Consider the following 17251-nt stretch of genomic DNA (forward strand, 5'->3'; position numbering starts at 1 on the left):
TAAGGGCCGTGTTTCATGTAGGCTTACCCTGACCTGACGTTGTGATAACCATTTAAATCTCTCTCGGACAAGGTGATTTAACAATATATTCGGCTCTATTTACTCAGTTTCAAAAATGCTAATCAGCATCAATGTAGACATCATGCAAAACTACAAATCCCTGCAAGCTCCTGCAGCTAATCTCTAGCTGACACCTTTGCTAACAGGTATTCTCTCAATTTAGAACTTGCACAAGACAGTTCACAGAATTGTCCATTTAAAGAAATGGAGCCTATTTATTCTTTACTACGTTTAGCTAACATTAGATAGTTAAACCAGAGATTCTTACCTTTGCCTTGATTCGGCTGTCTCATCCAAATCATCATGTCATTTCAAGTTCTTTATGATTGCCACATTAGCAGCTAATTAGCATTTCATTTTTGGGGGGTAAATACTGACAAAAATATTGATAAAAGTCACCTTGTCCTAGAGAGATTTACACGGTTGTCAAAACGTCACGCCAGGATCAGGCTACACGAAACATAGCCCTTATGTTAAGTGTTTCTAAAATCCCTATGGGAAAATGAACAGTGACCTCTAGGTTTATGGGTATTATGACTCTTACTGTGGTACTCTATAGGAATCCCCACCCAGTTGACTACTTTGACTACTTTAAAATGGCGGAAGCATGGTGGAAGCACTAATTTGCACTGCCGATGTTAAAATGGCTTTGGGCCACTAGAGGCCTCTATCATTCTTTATGTCTACCACCCAGCGTTCACTGTCGGTAGCGCCACTGTTGAGAGGGAGCTGTCGCTAACAGGAAGATAGAACATCGGTCGGTGGCAGCGTTATTCTTTTTGTCGAAAATGGAACGAAAAGTAGCTCGAGAATTTAGGCACAAGGTAAGAACTTAATTTCATTTTGTTTTGGCTGTTATCAAAGTCCTATGATGTACTCTGAACCCTGTTGGGGTAAGGGTTTTGCACAGGTGCATTTAAACGCGTGTATAATGTCTTCATAGGTGTAGAAAATGCTCATATAGGACTAACATGTTTTGGCTGGGATTTTAATTGAAATTGTTTCATCCTTTATTTCACAATTGTGAAATTAGACTGTTGTGTTATACAACTGTTATACAACAAGTGAATTCTCTGTAGTGTAGGATTAAAAAAGCTGCCCCCTCTTGTGAGGATATTTAATGGAATATATTCCTTTTTAATACCATATGTGTGGTATACAGTAACAATGTCGGTTATAGGGAGTGTGTGTACAGGTAAACTAGGCTATTCTCATGATTATCCATGGCCTGTGTGTCAGCTTTCCTGATTGGTTATCCTAATCATTTGTCAGGTGAACTGTGTGTATTGCAAAACGTTCACCTGGTGTTGCCAACATAATTTCGTCTGTTGGTCATTCTAGACCCAACACGAAGATAACCAATGATGCGTTTTGTACTTAGCCTTACAATTGCTCACGGATACTCATGGTGACAGTATTCGGATTCTAATGTCAAAAAGAGAAGCTGTGTAAAGGCAGCGTGATACGTGTGGGTGTTTTCAGTCCTGTAATGTGGACCCAGAGCCATCTGTCCTCTATGTTGTAGGCTCTCACTTGGTCGCTCCCCATTAGATAATTTAGACGGTGTCAGGGATGTCCAGCCGAGCGGAAAGGATGGGACGATTTACAGCAGCAATTAGAGACAGAGAGGGCTGGCAGGCAGGAAGGCATGAGCAACAACAACACCACTTTTAGATAAGGCTTTAAAAAGTGCTTTGGTCATGTTTGTGACAATGAATATGTGGTGACAAATGTCTTTTAGAGGTGAATATAGGCTACTGTTAGATTGAAGTGGGTCCTTCATCTCTCTTACAGTTTATTTGTTGTATGTGTTGTATTCACCCCTGTGCCTTTGTTGGATGTTTTGAGAATAAGGGAGTTTAAGGGTTTAGAAAACACAAGAGGACTTCATATACTGTATAACATAAGCTGCGGTATCTGGCCGGCTCTTTATGACATTAGCTTCATCCGTTCAGGGTGCTAAAGTCTGCACATTGTCACCGTTGCTTACCCTGTCTCTCAGTGTTGAGTCTGAGAGCTTTACCAAACCATAAATACACTGTCATACACCCAGGGACCTGCATGGTTGAGCTTGTGTGTAGTAATGTGTGTCTAGGTGTGTGCATCTGTGTGAGTGTGTGTATCTCTAAGCCTTTTCTTTTGTACACTCTTGGAAGTAAAGCAGCCTCAAATAACCTTTTGGGGTTAAATAGATTGCCAGCTGTGAGAGTAAATGCCATTCCTGTGCATATGTTTGTACACTATGTATTTTAAATGCATATTAAATATTATAATATTAACATTGCTGATTACATAGTAGTAAAGTGGTAACTCTTCCAACGTTAGGATTTGCATAGGCTCTTGAGGAACTCATACACCTCTGTAAGCCTCAATGATGTTACAAAACTGTCAGTGTTCGACCTTAACAATACGGTGGGCCAGAAATAAATATCTGAAAGACACACCTCCAATCGTCTTATCTGACCCACTGGGCCAAAAATAACCATATGCAAGCCAGGCCCCTACTAAGCCACGCCCCCGGTCATCTTATCTGACCGGCTGGGTTGTTTCTTAATAACCCAGCATCAATAACCCAGCATCAACAACCAAACCTGTTTCTTTTTTAAAGAAAACCACCTGACTAAGTGACCCAATGCCTGCAACCCAGCAGTTGGGCCATCCAAACAGCCAAGCATTTTTAAGAGTGTAGGCTAGGTTGAAGGTACTGTAGGTAACTAGCGAACTAAGCCAACACTTAATAATTATCATCATGAACAAACGTCATTACCATCACGATAAACGTTATTATTAAAACAAACAGGACCACTTTGTAAACAAGCATTTTAATTCATAATTTTAAGTGATATCCTCTGGGTCCACATTGAACATTTTGTTGTATATGTCTGTTACCCAAAATACATTCAATTCAATACAGTCATATAATATAATGGGCGTGACAGCCAATGTGGTATTATTCAACATTGCTATTGAAATAGTACTCCTATAGGAATGGGTCATGTTTTACAAGTTGCTAGCCGTCCCATAAAGCCATTGCCGAAAACCACATATTTTCATCTTCTTCTGAGTTAGGCAGCGCAACAAATCCAACATCAAAATAAATTCAAAGTGCTCCGCACACTCAAGCGAAAGGGTTCCTCCAGGAACCCTTTTCTGCGTTGAAACATTAAAGGTTCCCCCATAACCCCTCAACTAACCAAAGGTGCAAATATGAACCTATTGATTGCGATGGTTCCTTGAGAAACTCCAGGGTTCCTTGAGTCACCCCTAATTCTAAGAAATGATGGTGGAGGAATGCTTGTCACAGGGATGTACTGTAAGGTGACACTGCTCACCTCACTATTCCAAACCGCCCTACAACCTCCACCCCTCCTTATCGCTCCCTTACCCCCCCTCCCTAGTCTGGTGGCATACGCGTGAATACCAGCCCACAGTCCTAGTAAGGGGAAGGGATCTAGAAAACAGGAAAGCTACCTGGCCTTCTACCGCCAGCAACAAACAATAGAGTTACTATTGATGCTAACGCTTTACAGGCATAGGCACACAAACGCAGCACTGACAAACATACACACAGGTACGTGCCCACACGCGCACGCACACACATTGAGGCACTCACACACAGACGGATAGACAACCTTCCTTAATGAAGGAGATGGGGTATATTAATGACTGGCCTAAGCGCTTCCTCAAAACTTTTCTGCAGCAGTTCAGTCGCTACAAGGTAAGATGCACACACTGCTGCACGCACGCACACACACACACACACAAACCTAGGGCTAAAGGGAATGCCCCTGTTATGCTGAAAGGACCACAGTGGAGAGGGATGTGTCAGTATAGAGCCTGCAGCCTTCCCTGGCAGCTGCTATCTTGTCTGTGATGATGAGGATGATAAAGATGAGAATGAGACTAAAGATGCCTTTGCTGTTTAGGTGGAGCTGCTCATTGACAATGAGGCAGAAAAGGATTACCTGTACGATGTCCTGCGGATGTACCACCAGTGAGTACCAGTGGTGTAAAGTACTTAAGTAAAAAATACTTTAAAGTACTACTTAAGTACTTTTTGGGGGGTATTTGTACTTTGCTTTGCTATTTATATTTTTCACAACTAAAGAAAATAATGTACTTTTTACTCCATACATTTGTCACCCAAAAGTACTCGTTACATTTTGAATGCTTAATAGGATAGAAAATGGTCCAATTCACACACTTATCAAAAGAACATACATGGTCATCTCTAATGCGTCTGATCTGACGGACTCACTCAACACAAATGCTTAGTTTGTAAATGATGTTGGAGTGTGCCCCTGGCTATCCATACTTTTAAAAGACAATACAATTGTGCCGTCTGGTTTGCTTAATATAAAGAATTTGAAATTATTCATACTTTTACTTTTGATACTTAAGTATATTTTAAAACCAAATACTTTTAGACTTTTACTCAAGTCATATTTTACTGGGTGACTTTCACTTTTTACTTGAGTCATTTTATCTTTAACTCAAGTATGACAATTGGGTACTTTTTCCACCACCGGTGATTACCACCATCTCTGTTTGACTTTCACTTTAGTTTAGTGCTAAATTATCGACCTATTATTTTTTTTTCGGGATGACCAATTTTCTTCCCTCAACTGATTTCAGTTTGTTGATCCTTTGGATTGTGGATTGTTAGTGGGTCTGCCAGTACTTGAACAAAATTAAGATTACTTTTCTTGTGTCACTTCTATTCAACAAAAATGGAAAATGGTCAAGCAAACGTCTTGATTTCTCTCCAATTGCAGATTTACGTATAGGAGGATTAAGTCTCGTGTGTGTGTGTGTGTGTGTGTGGGTGTGTGTGTGTGTGTGTGTGTGTGTGTGTATACAGGTGTATGGTGGGAGATAGGATTTCATTCAGGACTATGACGTTAATGTGGACTGAATGGGGGTGAAGGGAGTTAGCGGTGCTGGTTTCCATGTGTTCTTTGTATGGAGCCAGAGACCTGATTAGACCGATGATCAGTTTTCCGCTGTGCTCCACCAAGCCTGGCCAGCTATTCACAAAAGCCCTTTATTTTTTCATACACGAGTCAGGAGTAAAATGGCAAACGTTAATAATTCATAGGTCTTACGTTCCCATTGGAATTGGTAGGTTGATTGCACATTCTTGGAATACTTGATGGCCCATAAGGCCATAGTGTTTATCATACTGTTCTGTACTAGTCATTCTGTGTGCTGCTTTGAGTCCCTTTGTCCTCACAATCATGTATGTCAACGATAGGAATGATAAAGAAAGGCATTCAAAACATCTCACTCTCTCCTGAATGACTGTGCAGTGTGCGTGTGTGTTGAGCTGTCCTTTGACCCTCTGCCCGCTCCCTCAGGTCCATGGAGCTGCCAGTGTTGGTGGGGGACCTGAAGCTGGTCATCAACGAGCCCAGTCGCCTGCCGCTGTTTGATGCCATCCGGCCCCTCATTCCCCTCAAACACCAGGTGGAGTACGACCTGCTCACCCCCAAGAGGTCACGGTGAGTGGAGGGGTCACTGCCACCCACCAGGCTGGAGCCCATAGACTTTCAATAAGATGCACTTGTCTTATACCATGTAATTACTCTCTTAGTATTTATAGGCAATGGGAATGTACACCAATTTGATGACACAGAACTGATAACCCCTTCCTCCACCCTTTCCTGTCATCCTCCATCTAACCCCTTCTCCCTCTCCCCTCCTGTCTTCCCTTTCCTCCTCCTTCTCTCCATCCTGGTGGTGCAGTAAGCTGAAGGAGGTGCGTCTGGATCGTACTCATCCTGAGGGTCTGGGTCTGAGTGTGAGAGGGGGCCTGGAGTTCGGCTGTGGACTCTTCATCTCACAGATCGTCAAGGATGGACAGGCTGGAAACAGTGGCCTGCAGGTGTGTGTGTGTGTGTTGGTTTGCGTGCGCGTTTGTGTGTGCATCACTTGTGCATGCATCAAATAAAGTCATCCCGAGGACCAAACCGCTTTGGTAAAAACATCCAGGAACCTTTTAAGTACCTTCCTGTCCTTCATCTCCTTCTGAAGTCATTTGCCCCTGAGCCACGACTCAGACTTATTGGATCTGCTTTTCCGTCAGTCTGCTGTAGTTATTCACCTCAGCCAGCTTGACAAGATGTCACACACTTCCATTAGCTCAGTAACCGGTGACACAAATTGACACACAGCTACAGCTGAGGTGACACAGCCACCCTGTCTGGCATCTAGAAAAAAAAACACTTCTGAGACTCATTCTTACCCAGTGAGCACGAGACGTTGACTTATTTTCAACCAAAAATACGTATTTTCAACGTCTTTGCTCATACAGTACCTAGTATGGAGGGTGGATGGGATGTGGTCAAATATCTAATGAGAGGCAAACATACACTGTGAAACATAACACTCAGAAAAGTAGCCACACACTGTCACACTACATAAAAAGTGCTGGTCATAACGTCTGACCTCTGTGTGACCTCCAGATGGGAGATGAGATTGTCCGCATCAATGGATACGCCATCTCTTCCTGTATCCACGAGGAAGTCATCAACCTCATCAAGACCAAGAAAATCGTGTCGCTCAAAGTCAGGCGTAAGTTAAACGAAATCCACCCAACCAATATACTCACTCATCCTTATGTCAAATACAAAAGTGAATATTAATCATTTACTTCAATTTTGATCCTTTTATTTGTGCAGAGGTTGGGATGATACCAGTGAAGAGGTAGGGTTGTTTCTCTCTTTGTTGGTACTGTATTTGTCACCTTTCTGCTTTAGAAAAGACTGATCAAAATAAAACAAGAAACTATATCCTGGACAAGGGGTATCCGGTGAGCACTGAGACGGTAGCTAGATTATTGATTGATGTATTTCCTGTGCCAGGTGTTACTCACAAAATCTTATTCAAGGGATCCTCCTGGTTAAATAAAGCTGAAATAAATACATAAATGTGGTCCCGTGTGGCTCAGTTGGTAGAGCATGGTGTTTGCAACGCCAGGGTTGTGGGTTCGATTCCCACGGGGGACCAGTACAAATTTTTTTTTATAACGTATGAAATGTATGCTCTGGATAAGAGCGTCTGCTGAATGACTAAAATGTAAATATAGAATCGGATTTATCCTCCGCTTTCTGTTCTTCTCCAGTTCCACAGAGGAGCCTCTGAAGTGGCAGTTCGTGGACCAATTTGTGTCTGATTCTGGGGTGAGAGTGAGATTCATTTTCTTTGAGATTAAATATTCTCTCATATTCTTTGAAGTGTGACACCCTTTGGCCCTTCTTCATTCACATTTTAGTAATTTAGTAAACACTTATCCAGAGTGACCTACAAATAAGGAGACAGAAAAAAAACACTGTAATGCAACCACAGAATTGTACAATCTCTCTTTTCTCTCTCTGCCCCCCCCCCCCCTCCCCTCTCTCTCTCTCTCAGGAGAAGAAGGGCAGTGTGGCAGGCCTGGCATCCATGGGAGGGAAGGAGATCAAGGAGAAGAAGGTGTTCCTGAGCCTGGTGGGCACCAAGGGCATGGGCGTCAGCATCTCCAGTGGCCCCACACAGAAGCCTGGCATCTACATCAGTAACGTTAAATCTGGCTCCCTCGCTGCTGAAGTAGGACTACAGGTAAGAGTTTGGCCCTGTTTAGCGTACTGTAAACCACTTTGAGATGAACATGTGGAAATGTATCACGATGACAACCAGTCAACTCGTTGGGTCCATGCTTGCGAACATACATTTTCTTTTCTTCGTTTTGCGCATCAGCCAATTCAAATCGTTGACGTAATTGCTCGTGATAAAACGCTAGATGTTAGCTGTTCCCATTAGACAACCTGACACATTTAGTCCTATGCTAGCCTGACCAGCTGGCAGTGATTATTTCCTGTAACAAATTTGGCATCAGTCTGTCAAAGATCTTAGACTTTATATCCACCAAACAATGGCATTTCTTAAAATATATTTTAAACCTCAAAATTCAAGGTTTACTTTTGTTCCACTTGGTCTGTAACAACTGTAGTGTTCCAGTATTTCATCCTTGACTAGACTACTACCCACTGGGCACACCAGGTCATTTCACCGTGGATAAATGGGTAATATTATTTGGTTGAGACATTGATCAATGAGATTACAACCTGCTGTATATTCACCCACTCAAAAAATACAACCAAAAGTTAGTTGAATTTCTAATGTGTTATCGCTATGCTTTCAACCATCTAAAAGCACAGCAAAGTTTAAATGGAATAAATTGTCAGACTTATGCATGCTATCTTGAACATTGACGCTTTATATGATTACATAAGGAGAAATTACAGTAACCTCAAAATGTGGCCATGGATGTGCTACTTATTTTAAGGTTGAATGTTACGTTAGTTTGTAAGATAGCCTGAAGTTAAGGCTATTTACTGTCTTATAAAAGTAATATTGAATTGTGATTGGTTGACAACACAACCAAATATCAACATTTAAAGGAGATGTACAGTGCATTCGGAAAGTATTCAGACCCCTTCACTTTTTCCACATTGTTACGTTACAGCTTTATTAAAAAATTGATTAAATTCATGTTTTTCCTCATCAATCTACACACAATAACCCATAATGACAAAGCAAAAACAGATTTTTAGAAATGTTAGCAAATGTATTAAACATAAAAAACAGAAATACCTCATTTACACAAGTATTCAGACCCTATACTCTGTTCATCTGTCTATATAAGGTCCCACGGTTGACATAATGTGCCATGTGCAACTACATCAACAATTTTCATTGGCCGATGCGCATTTTGAGACAGAGAAAACATTTAAACTGAAAAGTATGGACCCATAGTGTTTTGTCAAGATCAATGAGAAATCTTCACTCGATTGGAAACTTTTTCTGAACCATGTCTCAATATTGTGTTTATGTCAAGATTCCATCTACAGTGCCTTCAGAAAGTATTCATACCCCTTGACTTATTCCACATTTTGTTGTGTTACAGCCTGAATTCAAAATTGATTAAATAGAATTTCTTAACCATTACATTTTTTATTTATTTCACCTTTATTTAACCAGGTAGGCCAGTTGAGAACAAGTTCTCATTTACAACTGCGACCTGGCCAAGATAAAGCAAAGCAGTGCGACAAAAACAACACAAAGTTACACATGGGATAGACAAACGTACAGTCAATAACACAATAGAAAAATATACAGTGTGTGCAAATGTAGTAAGATTAGAGGTAAGGCAATAAATAGGTCATAGTGGCGAAATAATTACAATTTAGCGTTAACACTGGAGTGATGGATGTGCAGATGATAATGTGCAAGTAGAGATACTGGGGTGCTAAAGAGCAAAAAACAATAAATAATAAATAACAATATGGGGATGAGGTAGTTGGGTGAGCTATTTACAGATGGGCTGTGTACAGGTGCAGTGGTCGGTAAGCTGCTCTGACAGCTGATGCTTATAGTTAGTGAGGGAGATATAAGTCTCCAGCTTCAGTGACTTTTGCAGTTCGTTCCAGTCGTTGGCAGCAGAGAACTGGAAGGAAAGGCGGCCAAAGGAGGTGTTGGCTTTGGGGATGACCAGTGAAATATACCTGCTGGAGTGTGTACTACGGGTGGGTGTTGCTATGGTGACCAGTGAGCTGAGATAAGGCGGGGCTTTACCTAGCACACTTATAGATGACCTGGAGCCAGTGGGTTTGGCGATGAATATGTAGCGAGGGCCAGCCAACGAGAGCATACAGGTCGCAGTAATGGATAGTATATAGAGCTTTAGTGACAAAACGGATGGCACTGTGATAGACTACATCCAATTTGCTGAGTAGAGTGTTAGAGGCTATTTTGTAAATGACATCACCGAAGTCAAGGATCGGTAGGATAGTCAGTTTTACAAGGGTATATATGTTTGGCAGCATGAGTGAAGGATGCTTTGTTGTGAAATAGGAAGCCGATGCTAGATTTAATTTTAGATTGGAGATGCTTAATGTGAGTCTGGAAGGAGAGTTTACAGTCTAACCAGACACCTAGGTATTTGTAGTTGTCCACATATTCAGTCAGAACCGTCCAGAGTAATGATGCTAGTCGGGCGGGCGGGTGCGGGCAGCGATTGGTTGAAGAGCATGCATTTAGGTTTACTAGCATTTAAGAGCAGTTGGAGGCCACGGAGGGAGTGTTGTATGGCATTGAAGCTTCTTTGGAGGTTTGTTAACACAGTGCCCAAAGAAGGGCCAGAGGTATACAAAATGGTGTCGTCTGCGTAGAGGTGGATCAGAGAATCATCAGCAGCAAGAGCGACATTGATATATACAGAGAAAAGAGTCAGCCCGAGAATTGAACCCTGTGGCACCCACATAGAGACTGCGTGAGGAACGGACAACAGGCCCTCCAATTTGACACACTGAACTCTATCTGAGAAGTAGTTGGTGAACCAGGCGAGGCAGTCATTTGAGAAAGCAAGGCTATTGAGTCTGCCGATAAGAATGCAGTGATTGACAGTCGAAAGCCTTGGCCAGGTTGATGAAGACGGCTACACAGTATTGTCTCTTATCGATGGCGGTTATGATATCGTTTAGGACCTTGAGTGTGCCTGAGGTGCACCCGTGACCAGCTCGGAAACCAGATTGCATAGTGGAGAAGGTACGGTGGGATTCGAAATGGTCGGTGATCTGTTTGTTAACTTGGCTTTCGAAGACTTTAGAAAGGCAGGGCAGGATGGATATAGGTCTGTAACAGTTTGGGTCTAGAGTGTCTCCCCCTTTGAAGTGGGGGATGACCGCGGCAGCTTTCCAATCTTTAGGGATCTCAGACGATACGAAATAGATGTTGAACGGGCTAGTAATAGGGGTTACAACAATTGCGGAGGATCATTTTAGAAACAGAGGGTCCAGATTATCTTGCCCAGCTGATTTGTAGGTGTCCAGATTTTGCAGCTCTTTCAGAACATCAGCTATCTGGATTGGTGTGAAGGAGAAGCGGCGGGCGGGCGGGGCTTGGGCAGGTTTCTGCGGGGGGTGCAGAGCTGTTGGCCAGGGTAGTGCTTATTGAAATTCTCGATTATCGTAGATTTATCGGTGGTGACAGTGTTTCCTAGCCTCAGTGCAGTGGGCAGCTGGGAGGAGGTGCTCTTATTCTCCATGGACTTTACAGTGTCCCAAAACTTTTTGAATTAGTGCTACAATTTCTGTTTGAAAAGGCTAGCCTTTACTTTCCTAACTGACTGTATATATTGGTTCCTGACTTCCCTGAAAAGTTGCATATCGCGGGGGCTATTCAATGCTAATGCAGTATGCCTCAGGATGTTTTTGTGCTGGTCAAGGGCAGTCAAGTCAGGAGTGAACCAGGGGCTATATCTGTTCTTAGTTCTACATTTTTTGAATGGGGCATGCTTATTTAAGATGGTGAGAAAAGCACTTTTAAAGAACAACCAGGCATCCTCTACTGACGGGATGAGGTCAATATCCTTCCAGGATACCCGGGCCAGGTCGATTAGAAAGGTATTTTAGGGAGTGTTTGACAGTGATGAGGGGTGGTCGTTTGACCGCGGACCCATTACGGACACAGGTAATGAGGCAGTGATCGTTGAGATCCTGGTTGAAGACAGCAGAGGTGTATTTGGAGGGCAAGTTGGTCAGGATGATATCTATGAGGGTGCCCATGTTTACGGATTTAGGGTTGTACCTGTTATGTTCCTTGATAATTTGTGTGAGATTGAGGGCATCTAGCTTAGATTGTAGGACGGCCGGGATGTTAAGCATATCCCAGTTTAGGTCACCTAACAGTACAAACTCTGAAGATAGATGGGGGGCAATCAATTCACATATGGTGTCCGGGGCACAGCTGGAGGCTGAGGGGGGTCTATAACAAGCGTCAACAGTGAGAGACTTATTTCTGGAAAGGTATTTTTTTTAAAGTAGAAGCTCAAACTGTTTGGGCACAGACCTGGATAGTAAGACAGAGCTCTGCAGGCTATCTCTGCAGTAGATTGCAACTCCGCCCCCTTTGTGTCACGACTTCCACCGAAGTCGGCTCCTCTCCTTGTTCGGGTGGCGTTCGGAGGTCGACGTCACCGGCCTTCTAGCCATCGCCGCTCCATTTTTCATTGTTCCATTTGTTTTGTCTTGTTCCCCGCACACCTGGTTTACATTCCCTAATCACAGTGTATATATATATATATAATATATATATATATATATATATATATATATATATATATATATATATATATATTCCTCTGTTCTTCCCATGTCCTTGTGTGGAAATGTTTTGTTACATGTTCAGTGTGACGCGCCAGGCTGGTTATTTACCCCCTGGGTATTCTTGTGTAACCCATAGGAGGTTGGATTATTAACGTTTGTTTTTGTGACTGTATTTTGCGCATTTCTCTTTTGCATTTTGGCTGGAGGTTTGACGCTGTTGTGTCCGTTTGTTGTGCTTCTGCCCAAATAAAGAGTGCGCATGATCACAACTCTCTGCTCTCCTGCACCTGACTTCAACACCAGTAGTGCATACGCGGACACTTTGGCAGTTCTATCTTGACGGAAAATGTTGTAGTTGGGGATGGAGATTCCAGAATTTTTGGTGGCCTTCCTTAATCAGGATTCAGGCAAGGCTAGGACTTCAGGGTTGGCGGAGTGTGCTAAAGCAGTAAATAAAACAAACTTAGGGAGGCTTCTGATGTTAACATGCATGAAACCAAGGCTTTTATGGTTACATAAGTATCTACACACAGTGCCCAATAATGTTAAAGTGAAAATATGTTTAAAAATTTTTGCTAATTTATTGAAAATGAAATACAGAAATCTCATTTACATAAGTTTTCACACCCCTCAGTCAATACTTTGTAGAAACACCTTTGGCGGCAATTACAGCTTTGAGTCATCTTGGGTATGTCTGTATCAGCTTTGCACATCTGGAATTGGGGATTTTCGCCCATTCTTCCTTGCAGATTAAAGCACTGTTAAGTTAGATTGGCAGTGGCGGTGAACAACAATCTTCAAGTCTTTTCACAGATTTGCAATGGGATTCAAGTCTGGGCTTTGGCTGGGCCACTCAAGGACTTTCACATTCTTGTTCTGAAGCCATTCCAGCATTGCTTTGGCTGTATGCTTGGGATCATTGTCCTGTTGGAATATAAATCTTTCTCCCCAGTCTCAAAGATCTGCCTGTATTTTAGCTCAATTCATTGTTCCCTTTATCCTTTCCAGCCTCCCAGTCCCTGCTGCTGAAAAGCATCCCCCTAGTATGATGCTGCCACCACCATGCTTCATGGTAGGGATGGTGTTAGACGGGTGATGAACTGTGCCTAGTTTTCTCCAGACATAATGCTTTGCATTCAGGCCAAAGAGTACAATTTTTTCCTTATGCTCTCAAAAGTATTTTTGCAAACCACAGGCATGCTGTCATGTTGCTTTTTTCTCAGGAGTGGCTTCCGTTTGACCACTCTCCCATAAAGCCCAGATTGGTGAAGTGCTGTAGAGACTGTTGTAGTTCTGTCAGGTCCTCCCATCTCAGCCAAGGAACTCTGTAGTTCTGTCAGAGTGGTCATTGGGTTTTTGGTCACCTCCTTGACCCTTTTTGCCTGGTTTCTCAGTTTGGTTGGACGGCCAGCTCTAGGCAGAGTCTGGGTAGTTCCATATTTTTACAATTTCCCACTGTGTTCTTGGAAGCTTTCAACACTCTAGAAATTGTTTTATAGCCTTCCTCAGATATATGCCTCATCACAATTCTATCTCAGAGATCTACGGACAGTCCTTTGGACTGTCAACTGTGGGACTTTATATACTGTACACAGGTGTGTTTCTTTCTAAATCATGTCCAAACAATTGAATTGGCCACAGGTGGACTCCAATCAAGTTGTAGTGACATCTCAAGGATGATCAATGGAAATTGGATGCACTTTATCTCAATTTGGAGTGTCATAGCAAAGCGGTGTGAATACTTATTTATATAAGCTATTTCTTTATTTCATTTTCAATACATTTGCAAACATTTCTAAAAACATGTTTTCACTTTGTCATTATTGGGTATTGTGTGTAGATGGGTGAGAAAAATATATATTTAATGAACTTCTTAGGGATAGGCGTCCCGGGGCAGTTGTAAATCATGCAGCGCTTTGTGTCATGATCGCAGATTTTAGAGAAACAAATGTCTGTACATATTATATCGGCTGAAAGCTTAAGTTCTTGTTAATATAACCGCAATATAACCGCACTGTCCAATTTACAGTAGCTATTACTGCAAAAAAAAAAGCCATGCTATTGTTTGAGGAGAGCTCCTAACAACAAAACACTTTTTCACCACGATAGGTTTGATAAATTCACCTCTGAAGGTGAAATGTGAACTTACATTCTGAAATCTTGCTCAGATTTATCATCAAAAGGGTCCCAGAGATACATGAAGTGTTGTTTTGTTAGATAAAATCCTTTTTCAGATCCGTTCAATTTGCAAAGAAAGGAATCTGTGAAAATCTAACCCTAAACGTTGTTTCAACCAGTCAAATTACATTCATATTTATTCCTCAGAGATCCTAGAACATAAGCAGACTTCACTATATCATTAGGAGTGTAGTATATCCCGTTTCTGTCGCACAATTTTGCTGCTAACCTTGTGTGACGGCAAGCCTTTTCCTTTTGGACAAAAATGGCAAGAATATGGAGAGTTATGAAGTTATGAAAACTGGATTTTTTGCAAATGTTGAACTTACAATATGGCTACTAATACTGGAAAAGCTAAATCAAAGTCCAAGAATACAGATTTGACAATATTCTTGCAGAAAAATGTAAATGTAAATGAGTTCTTCACGATTTGCCCAAATGTACCTGGGTGACTTCACACTAAATGTCATGTAGCTTGCTCATACTTCAGGTTATCAGTCTGAAACTTTGCACATACACTGCTGACCTCTTGTGGACACCATCGGAATTACAACCAGCGTGATAGCTAGATTCCGGACCTTTCTGTTGCATTTCAAAGATGTTGGTAGAAAAAAAACGGTTGTTTTTTTCTTTGTATTTTCTTCTACCAGATCTTTTGTGTTATATTCTACTACATTCAATTCACATTTCCACAAACTTCAAAGTGTTTCCTTTCAAATGGTACCAATAATATGCATATCCTTGCTTCAGGGCCTGAGCTACAGGCAGTTAGATTTGGGTATGACATTTTAGGCGAAAATTGAAAAAAAGGGGGCTATCCCTAAGAAGTTTTAATAAAGGCACTGTATTTGGGTCCTAGTATGCCACAACGTCCCAATGTGGATCCAAATAAAGTACTGAAATGTGTGTGTGTTTTTGCATGGTTGGTATTGTGGATTGTATTGTGTTTTGTGTTGGTAGATTGGTGACCAGATCGTGGAGGTGAACGGGGTGGAATTCACCAATCTGGACCACAAAGAGGTAGGACACATGAAATGCAGACAAAGGTTTCATAACTCCAGAAAACTGTTTTGCTTGGTAAATAATGAATTTGCTTTGGAAAGTTTTGTTTTCATTGCTCAGTTAAGTTTTGTCTTTATTGTGTCTGCAGGCTGTAAGAGTTCTGAAGAGTAGCAGGAGTCTAACCATCACAGTTCTCACTGGCGCTGTAAGTACACCACCCAGGGCCTCCCCCACCCCCAAAACATTTTAGTGGCCCCCCGCTTGACAGCCCTAAGAAAAAATGTAAGTACACTTCCTGCAATTCTATACTTTTAGCCATGGGACTTAGAGAAAATGTTGCAGTTTTGAAGCACGTTTGCTGCAATTCTACACATTTTGCCATGGGGTGGAGAGAAGATTTAGCAATTTTAGAACTAATTGCATGCAACTCGACTCATTTTGCCATAGGGCAGAGAGAAAATTTTGCACGTGTCCTGCGTGCCCAGTCGGTAATCCGACCGTGATTACTACAAGTTTTTATAGCTGGCTAGACTAATTTACCAATCTAAAAATGTTTTACTAACATGGGCTAGTTGAGTGACTGACATAACAAAAGAAAACCTGCTGATGCACAACTAAATTTCTAAATGGCACCTTGTGTATTCTACTACTCTAACTCTCAATACTAAGTTGAGACTCCAACTTGCTGTTGCTAGCTAATTTGTCCTGGGATATAAACATTGGGTTGTTATTTTACCTGAAAAGCACAAGGTCCTTTTTTTCTGGATGTTTGTAGAATTTTGACACATTTTGAGTCACAAAATCATGTGTTCTCTAGTCCGACAATTATTCCATAGATAAAAGGGGAAACCTAGTTCGTTTCCAGTGATCTCTCCTCCTTCGGTCTTGTTCTTCTGTGGACTTTATATGGCGGTTTGCAACTAACTTTAAGGTGCATTACCTCCACCAACTGGACTGGAGTGTGGACCTCAGTTCATATTTTAATCACCCACGTGGGTATATGCTCTTAAAAACCAATGAGATGGGAGAGGCGGGACTTGCAGCGCGTCAAGCATAAAAAATAGAACCAAGTTCTATTTTAGCGCCTGGCTACGCAGATGCTCGTTGGCACACGCGAGCAGTTTGGATTAAATGATTGAATAACATGTATGAGTACATTTATTTTGCAACGCGAGCGGTGTGTTCAGCATGTTATTTCCTACTGGAGTCTCGCATACCCCTAGCCGTTTTGACAATTTTGGAAAATGTGAATAACTTTGATAAAAATCTATCTTCTATCCAAGTTTACCCTAGAGCCAAGTAAGCTTTATACCCGCACCACAGTTTACACAGGTAAAACAGAAGACAACAACATCTGCATCAGTGGAGGCTGCTGCGGGGAGGACGGCTCATAACGATGTCTGGAACGGAGCAAATGGAATGGCATCAAACACGTGGAAACCGTGTGTTTGGGGTATTTGATTACCATTCCACTGATTCCGCTCCAGCCATTACCACGAGCCCCTCCTCCCCAATTAAGGTGCCACCAACCTCCTGTGATCTGCATTATATCCACCTACAGAGTAGAATAATGTGCATGTCTGTCTTTAGAACATTTACCCAGACAAAGTCTCCTTCTGGAGGTAGAACATGACTCATTTCAGGAAAGTCATTTACCAGGTGGTTGTCATCAGGCCTCAGTTACAGGGCTGTGTTCTTGTCACACGCCATCTCCTCTCATTTACCGCTAGCGGAGGAGATACCGTTCAATTGAGAATTGTTCCTGTGTATGTTCTGTTGATTTGTGTGCAAACAAGTGCGGTGTGCCTTCTTATTGATTCGTCCGTATACTTGAGCGAGTTAACACCGGTGACATACAGTTAGTT

The 17251-nt window shown here is 42.0% G+C and overlaps 1 protein-coding gene across 3 annotated transcripts in view; it reads left to right on the forward strand.

The window, feature by feature from the left end:
* The first annotated feature begins 538 nt into the window (after positions 1-538).
* The window catches only part of ush1c (Usher syndrome 1C), a 52236-nt gene continuing 35523 nt past the window's right edge, over positions 539-17251 (forward strand). The window contains exons 1-10 of one of the 3 annotated variants that reach the window (XM_082957181.1): positions 539-884; positions 3987-4054; positions 5418-5561; positions 5806-5944; positions 6525-6633; positions 6741-6765; positions 7184-7241; positions 7471-7659; positions 15345-15404; positions 15535-15591. In XM_082957181.1, coding sequence (XP_082813307.1) covers positions 849-884; positions 3987-4054; positions 5418-5561; positions 5806-5944; positions 6525-6633; positions 6741-6765; positions 7184-7241; positions 7471-7659; positions 15345-15404; positions 15535-15591 — 885 coding nt within the window. In that variant the 5' untranslated portion in view covers positions 539-848. The remainder of the gene's footprint in view (positions 885-3986; positions 4055-5417; positions 5562-5805; positions 5945-6524; positions 6634-6740; positions 6766-7183; positions 7242-7470; positions 7660-15344; positions 15405-15534; positions 15592-17251) is intronic. The other 2 variants (XM_014124635.3, XM_014124638.3) reach the window with 2 other exon arrangements.

This window comes from Salmo salar, chromosome 10 (assembly GCF_965601325.2).
Source record: "Salmo salar chromosome 10, fSalSal1, whole genome shotgun sequence".
In the NCBI taxonomy this organism is placed as follows: domain Eukaryota; kingdom Metazoa; phylum Chordata; class Actinopteri; order Salmoniformes; family Salmonidae; genus Salmo; species Salmo salar.